The 8,639-nt window shown below is 41.8% G+C and overlaps 1 protein-coding gene across 7 annotated transcripts in view; it reads left to right on the forward strand.

Moving 5' to 3' along the window:
• rassf4a (Ras association domain family member 4a) overlaps positions 1-8,639 on the forward strand; it is a 264,606-nt gene that overhangs the window by 252,791 nt on the left and 3,176 nt on the right. For all 7 annotated transcript variants that reach the window (XM_043678853.1, XM_043678857.1, XM_043678856.1 and 4 more), the window contains 3 exons: positions 316-367; positions 3,335-3,456; positions 3,554-3,651. In XM_043678853.1, the coding sequence (XP_043534788.1) occupies positions 316-367; positions 3,335-3,456; positions 3,554-3,651 (272 nt within the window). The remainder of the gene's footprint in view (positions 1-315; positions 368-3,334; positions 3,457-3,553; positions 3,652-8,639) is intronic.

Genomic DNA, 8,639 nt, shown 5'->3' on the forward strand with positions numbered 1-8,639 from the left:
GTCTATTGTCAACTTATCAGACCACACCCTTCGACCGGAAAAAAATCAGACAATCACCTGATGAAGGAGCGTCTCTCCGAAAGCTAGTGCTTCCAATTAAACCTGTTGGACTATAACCTGGTGTTGTGTGAGTTTTAATTAAGAAAATTGACTGCCCAATCTAAGATTTACAAGGATACAGATTGTATGAATGAAAGAGGAGGTGCATGAAATCAGTTTTATAAAATATAGATCGGTTTATAAGGATATAGAAACCTATCTTAAGATTTTGTGGCTCTACTGTATTTCAGCTAGTTTTCTTGATGTGTTTTACAGGTGGAAAATACTGCAGATGAATTTGCTCTGTATGTTGTCCATGAAAGTGGAGGTACGTTTATACATTCTTTTAAGAAGTCCTATCTCCATTGTCAAGGGACTAAAAGGATTTTTCAAATACATTCCTCTGGGTGCCCACGAAGTAAAGTGGAATACATGATTCCAACAAGCTTACTTCAATAACTTTGTTCATTGGGGGGGGGGTCTAGGTTTCAGAAAATCTAGCTGAAGGCAGCAGGAATAAAGAAATCAGCCTTATACATTTAGAATAGATTGGAATAGAGTAGAATAGAATAGCAATTGTCGTCACTTGTCTTCCTCCCCCACAACCACAGACCCTCACAACTGCCTTCCTCCACCACAGCCACAGACCCTCACAACTGCCTTCCTCCATCACAGCCACAGACCCTCACAACTGCCTTCCTCCCCCACAGCCACAGACCCTCACAACTGCCTTCCTCCACCACAGCCACAGACCCTCACAACTGCCTTCCTCCACCACAGCCACAGACCCTCACAACTGCCTTCCTCCACCACAGCCACAGACCCTCACAACTGCCTTCCTCCACCACAGCCACAGACCCTCACAACTGCCTTCCTCCACCACAGCCACAGACCCTCACAACTGCCTTCCTCCCCCACAGCCACAGACCCTCACAACTGCCTTCCGCCCCTACAGCCACAAAAAAGAAGAAAAGCTAAACTGTTCAAAACAGGAATGAAGAAACAAAATTACAAAAAAGTAACAAAGAAGAATGTGGCCGGCCAAGTGAGTGGGAGCGTCCAGGCACAAAGTCCGAGCCCTTCCAAACTTGACACCACCGCCATCTTGAATGTTTCCTGCTGCTGTCGATATTAAGTGGCACATGCAGGAAATTGACTGTATATATTCACATAAATTGTGTCATGAAGAGAATTGTCAATTAAAGCAGCAGTTTCCACAGTCAGAATCATGGCCTTCATGCTGATGGAAATGGATAAGATAACTAAATCACATAGAAATCTTAGTGGGAAAGAGAAACCTTGTTATTTAATAAAGTGTAGAAGGGAAAGTCTGATCCTACCAAAGTCAAAGGCTCTTTGAGTAATTACCATTACATATTATACATGTAGTTATACTTAAATTATAAGTGCAACTAACAAATAAACATTAATGAATTTAGGTAAATGTCTGTAGATATTAGAGGGAAGCCCCACAAAAGGGGGAATTATTAAAGGCCGAGTGATATAAAAACCCAGTGATGTACAGCGAATGGAATAGACACCCAATGACGTATAGCGGATGGTATAAACACCCAATGATGTTTTGTGAATATTATAAACATAACCTTGTGAAAGGACACTGAAAAATAGAAAGCATTGTAGGGGGGCAAATACAAAACATTGATCAGTGCATTGAGTATAGGAGATGGGAGGTCATGTTTCGGCTGTACAGGTCATTGGTTAGGCCACCTTTGGAATACTGCGTACAATTTTGGTCTCCCTGCTATAAGAAAGAAATTTGAAAGGTTCAGTAAAGATTTACAAGGATGTTGCCAGGGCTGGAGGGTTTGAGTTATAGGGAGAGGATGAATTCCCTTTCTAATGGCATTGTGGGTCAGCATACAGCAGGTGGACTGCAGCAGTTCAAGAAGGCAACTCACCACCTTCTTCTCAAAGGTAACTAGGGACAGGTAATAAATGCTGGCCAGTTAACAATGGCCACATCCCACAAATGAATAAATGACAAAGAAAAGGTTTGGGCTATTTTCCCTGGAGCATCAGAAGCTGAGGGGTGACCTTATAGAGGTTTATAAAATCATGAGAGTGAATAGCCAAGGTATTCTGCCCAGTGTAGGGGAGTCCAGAACTAGAGGGCATAGGTTTAAGGTGAGAGGGGAAAGCTATAAAAGAGACCTAAGGAGCAACGCTTTCACAGAGAGGGTGGTGCATGGATGGAATGAGGTGGTGGAGGCTGGTACAATTAGCACATTTAAAAGGCATATGGATGGGTATATGCATAGGAAGAGTTTAGAGAGATAAGGGCCAAGTGCTGGCAAATGGGATTGGATTAATTTAGAATATCTGGTTGGCATGGACAAGGTGGACCAAAGGGTCTGTTTCTGCTGTACATTTCTATGACGTTATGACTACCTCATCCTTATGGCCAGAAACAACCACAACATCAGAAGGTAACAAACAGCACCCACTCACTATGGTGCAGTTGGCAAAGGTCTGGGGAGGGGCAGAATAGTCATAGGGGAGGTGGGAAGCACTGACATCAATGTTGCATGTCATCACTGTGACACTGAACGTTTAAATATCTTATACTTTTTTGGGAGAGAGGGAGTGTCTTGGAGTCTGTCTCCAGTGACCTCTGCCAGACTGCGTGGGAAGCGGCATCAAACAAAGATTGATTTGTGGTGCTGAACTCAGGACTCCTCTTTAAAATCTCTCCCTCCAACAATCTCAAAAACCAATTTTGGGATTTGCTCTAACTGTTGTAAGTTCCTGTAGATTCATTCTGTCCTCTTTAAGCTGTTGACTTGTGATTTCCAAGTACTGTTTCCCTTGAGGCAATGGGAGTCCCCACTTATCACACAGTGTCACAGACAACTGGTACTTGAGAAATGGCAACTTTCTCATTTGACATTTTGTTTGCTGTTGTTTGCAGACAGTAGTGATAGTGAGATCAGAAAGGACATTTAGACTTTGTTCAGGGGTGGCAAGTGGGCAACAGATCAGCTGAAGTAATATCAGGTAAATACAGGAATATTTCAAGGAAGTTTTAACAAAAAACATAGGAACTGGTTGGTATATAACATGTTGATTCAAGAAGGGGACCGCAAATCTTACAGAAGGTTTGCACAATACCATTAGTGAAAAGAATACAAAAATAATCTCAGTATGTTAAAAGGTATGCTGCCTAATATTTTAATTACAGAATGTATTTGGTTTTTGCACTATAATACATGAGATAATTGACTTAATTTATTAGCCAAAACTAAAGTAAAACTTAATATTGTATCTCTTATTTCAGAAAGAACCAAATTAAAGGATTCAGAATACCCACTCATATCACGGATCTTACATGGCCCTTGTGAAAAGATAGCACGAATATTCTTGATGGAGAAGGATCTCGGTGAAGAGGTCACCTACGATGTAAATTCTGTGATGTTTATAATGTCTGCATTTTAACTCCTGGTTTATGCTGTATAATGTATCTGATTTATGTGTGTCTAATGATTTTTTTTCCAAGGTTGCTCAGTATATTAAGTTTGAAATGCCAGTCCTCGATAGTTTTGTTGAAAAACTGAAGGAAGAGGAAGAAAGGGAGATTAATAAACTAACTATAAAGTAAGTATGAATAACATTCAGACTTCAAAATTGTGAGAGTCTACAGTAATGTAATGAATAGTGGCTAAAGGTTGCAAACTAAATGAATAGATGGTATCAGAAACAGTGACAGCATTGCATAAATATCATCGGATTCCAGGGATTAAATTGCAATCTAAAAATTGGTCTTTTCTGCCAATTGGCAGTCATACAGTATATGCCAGACATTAACTTACTAGTTTTATTTGTATTGGTCCTCAAGCTGTTTGTAAAGAAGGTGGGAAAATGTTTCGTATCTTATACAATCAAGTACGATTTTTTTTCTTGTCTGCCTTGGATAATGCCTGAAGCTGTGAATTGATTTCATCTTGACCCTGGACAACGGTGGCACAGTGGTTAGCACTGCTGCCTCACAGCGCCAGAGACCCGGGTTCAATTCCCGCCTCAGGCAACTGACTGTGTGGAGTTTGCACATTCTCCCCGTGTCTGCGTGGGTTTCCTCCGGGTGCTCCGGTTTCCTCCCACCATCCAAAGATGTGCAGGTCAGGTGAACTGGCCATACTAAATTGCCCATAGTGTTAGGTGAAGGGGCAAATGTAGAGGAATGGGTCTGGGTGGGTTGCTCTTCGGAGGGTCGGTGTGGACTTGTTGGGCCGAAGGGCCTGTTTCCACACTGTAGGGAATCTAATCTAAACATTAATAAGTCCCTAAAATCACAGGTCAATCACCCTACATAGGTCTCCTCCTGATGCTCTGGTTTCCTTCCACAATCCAAAGATGTGCAGGTCAGGTGAATTGGCCATGCTAAATTGCCCATAGTGTTAGGTGCATTAGTTAGGGGTAAATGTAGGGGATTGGGTCTGGGTGAGTTACTTTTTGGAGCGTCGGTGTGGACTGGTTGGGCCGAAGGGCCTGTTTCCACACTGTAGGGAATCTAATTAAATCAAATCAAATCTGCCCTATGCTGAGAGAATGCACATGGTTCAACCCTACATGGTAAAGCTGAAATTGGGAAATGTGCAGAGTGACATTTCAATTGGTATTCTCCACATTCTTTGGGGATCCAGCTGCATCACAACACCATTTCCAATGCTCACATTGGTTAATATAAATGTTTCTTATTGTGGATGGTAGTCATTGAGAAAAGTTGGAAGCAATAAGATCCAAGTGTTAGCTTGCTGCTGTGTTAGTGCTTATGGTGCTTGCTTGTTAGAGAGATAAGGAAACCGCGTGATGGAATATTCAGACAGGAAGAATAGAGACATGGCAGTGACAATATTGTCACCAACAGCAAGTTGCAAGCGCTTGATTACAATAAAATTGTAAATCACATTATGTTTAACACATCATTTTAAATAAGAATAAAAAGGACTAATGAAAATCTCAATCCATTGAGGAAGCAAGATTCATTTTCTTCTGCCATACTTAACAATTACTACCAAAATACAAATCTCACCACAATACAAATCAAATTACAAGGTATATAGTAAATGTTGATTATTGTGAAAAATTGAGTTCCCAGTTGCAACCTTAGAGCACATTAATTTGTCCTCCCAATTCCCCTCTCCTTCCCCGGACACAGAGATAGCAGCAAGTCCCAACATGACAGTCAGAGCAGATATTTGGCAGCTGCAGTTTACCACTTGTTTCTCTCGGTCTTTTGACGACTTTAGTCTTCACCACAACATCACTGTGTGCTCCACAGCAATATCCTTCCTGCCCTTCCCTCCACATAGCTGGGTATCACCAAATTACCTGTCTCACCATATCATTGCCGTTTTTGCAGGTCAAATCACACACCACTTCAGCCCTCCAAGGACTTCATTTTGGATTTCAGGAACATTTACAATCTGCATGCTTATGTGAGGGCACTTTGCTCAGAGGGACACACATGCATCTACACAGGTTACACCTTCAGGTTCTTAGCTCATTCACTTTGAACTGACTTGGAGGCTTATAGCCTGTCTCGAGGTCTTTCAAATTTCTGTAGGTTGTGTCCTTACTGCAAATTAATTTCCACTCACTGATCTCTGTGCTCACTGATTTATATTGGCCCTCATTGAAGAAACACCTTAAATATTAAATTCCCATCCAGGTTTCAAGTTACTTCGCGGCCTTACCCATCCATCTCCCTGTAATCCCCTTCAGACCCACAGCACCCAATCCCTGTGGTCTGCAAATTCAAGCTCAAATACTCTAATTGGACATCTATTGTGAAGGATGAGATTTCCGAATACTTGGAAGTGTATGGTAAAATAGAGCAAAGTCAGCATGGTTTCATCAAGGGGAGGTCATGCCTGACAAAGCTGCCAGAATTTTTTGAGGAAGTAATGAGCAGGTTAGACTAAGGAGAGCCAATGGATGTTATCTATCTGTACTTCAAGAAAGCCTTTGACAAGGTGTCGCACAGAAGGCTACTGAGTAAGATGGTGTCAAAGGCAAGGTGCTAGCATGGAAAGAAGTTTGGTAAACTGGCAGAAAGCAGAAAGTGGGGATAAAAGGGTTCTTCTCAGGATGGCAGCCAGTGACCACTGGTGTTCCACAAAGCTCAGTGTTGGGACCACAACTTTTCACTTTATACATTAACAATCTAGATAAAAGAACTGAGGCCATTCTGGCTAAACTTGCAGATGATACAAAGATAGGTAGAGGGACAGGTAACATTGAGCAGGTGGGGAGGCTGCAGAAGTATTTGGACGGGTTAGGAGAGTGGGCAAAGAAGTGGCAGATGGAATACAATGTGGGAAAGTGTGACGTCATGCACTTTTGTAGGAAGAATAGAAGCATGGACTGTTTTCTAAATGGGAAGAAAATTCAGAAGTCTGAAGTGCAAAGAGACTTGGGGGTTCTAGCCCAGGATTCTCTCAAGGTAAACTTGCAGGTTGAGTCAATAGTTAGGAAGGCAAATGCAATGATGGCATTTATTTTGAGAGGACTTGAATATAAAAGCAGGGATATACTTCTGAGTTTCTTTGAGGCTCTGGTCAGACCACATTTGGAGTATTGTGTGCAGGTTTGGCCCCCATATCTCAGGAAGGATGTACTGGCCCTGGAGTGTATTCAGAGGAGGTTCAAGAGAATGGTCTCAGGAATGAAAAGCTTTACATATGAGGAATATTTGAGGACTCTGGGTTTATACTTGCTGGAATTTAGAAGGATGAGGGGAATCAGAATACTGGACAGAGTAGACGTTGGGAAGATGTTTCCATTGGTAGGAGAGACTAGGACCCGAGGGCATAGCCTGAGAGTAAAGGGAAGGCCTTTTAGAACAGAGATAAGGAAACACTTCTTCAGCCAGAGAGTGGGGAATCTCTGGAATTCACTGCCACAGAAGGCTGTAGAGGCCAGGTCATTGAATATATTTAAGATGGAGATAAATAGGTTCTTGATTGTCAAGCGGATCAAGGGTTACGGGAAGAAAGCCAAATAATGAGGATGAGAAATTTATCAGCCACGATTGACTGGCAGAGCAGACTTAATGGGCTGAATGGCCAAATTTCTGCTCCTATGTCTAGGTTAGGTTTATTTGCACTAGAAAAAAGGAGATTGAGGGGGGACCTGATTGAGGTTTACAAAATCATGAAGGGTATAGACAGGGTGGATAGAGACAGGCTTTTTCCCAGGGTGAAGGATTCAATAACGAGAGGTCATGCTTTCAAGGTGAGAGGTGGAAAGTTTAAGGGGGATACATGTGGCAAATACTTCACACAGAGGGTGGTGGGCGTTTGGAACACGTTGCCAGCAGAGGTGGTAGAGGCAGGCACGGTAGGTTCATTTAAGATGCGTCCGGACAGCTTCATGAGTAGATGGGGAGTAGAGGGATACAGATGCTTAGGAATTGACCGACAGGTTTAGACAGTACATTTGGTTTGGCTCAGGCTTGGAGGGCCGAAGGGCCTGTTCCTGGGCTGTAAATTTTCTTTGTTCTTTGTTCTTATGTCTTATGGCTTTATATCTATGTTATCACCAACACCGAATACTTGCAATTCACTGACATTGCCCAACTTGAATTCTGCCTCATCTAACCTGCTGCTGAAACCCTCACTCTGCCTATTATCTCTATTCTAACATTTTCCCATCTGGCCTTTCATCTTCCTCCCTCCATCAACTTGAGCTCATCCAAAATTCTGTGATCCATACCTTAACTCACTGAACGTCTTGTTTCATCAGTACCCATGTATGCTGAATTACGTTTGTTCCTGATGCTGCAACTCCTTGGTTTTAAAGTTCTCACCACTGTTGTCAAATCCCTCCTATGGACTTGCTGCATCCATATCTCTTAAACTTCTCTTCTGTTCAAATGTTTGAAATCTCCATGTTCCACAATTCCAGTATTTTGTGTATTCCCTTTTTAACATTTCCATCACTGGTAACCATGCTTCAGCTGCTGTGGTCCTAAGGATTGTAATTCCATCCCTAAATCTTACTGCTTCTCTATTCCTGCTCCTCCTTCAGGATGATCCTTAAAACCCGACCTTTTTTGTCATCTGCCCAGTAGCGTAGTATCAAATGCTGATTCCTCACACTCCAGTTAAGCTTGTGAGAATGTTTTACAAAGTTAAAGACGTTATACAGGTATCAGCTGCTGTTGTAATGTTTACTGCTCAGCTGGCTAACAGGAAGAGGAAAACAATGGAGGTGTCCTATGTTTTAATTGGGCTGATGAAAGAAGGCATCACTTGCAATCAAAAATGGTACAGGGAAGAAAGAAAAGCCAAAGGATAATTGCAATCAGACTGCTCTCAGTTGTCAATAAGTGGCATTTGTAAAATATTGCATGTTATACTTCAATAATGTGTACCGTGATGTCCTGAAAAGGGACAAAAATGCTTAAAAAACAAATATTGTATATTAGCATAAAGTTTTATGGGTCATGTAAGTTCAAGTTGTATGTAATTTAATGTTTTAGAACATAGAACAACATAGAACATTATAGCACAGTATAGGCCCTTCAGCCCACAATGTTGTGACGAGCATTTATCTTAATCTAAGATCAACCTAATCTACAC

Source organism: Chiloscyllium plagiosum, chromosome 38 (genome assembly GCF_004010195.1).
Source record: "Chiloscyllium plagiosum isolate BGI_BamShark_2017 chromosome 38, ASM401019v2, whole genome shotgun sequence".
NCBI classification, from domain to species: domain Eukaryota; kingdom Metazoa; phylum Chordata; class Chondrichthyes; order Orectolobiformes; family Hemiscylliidae; genus Chiloscyllium; species Chiloscyllium plagiosum.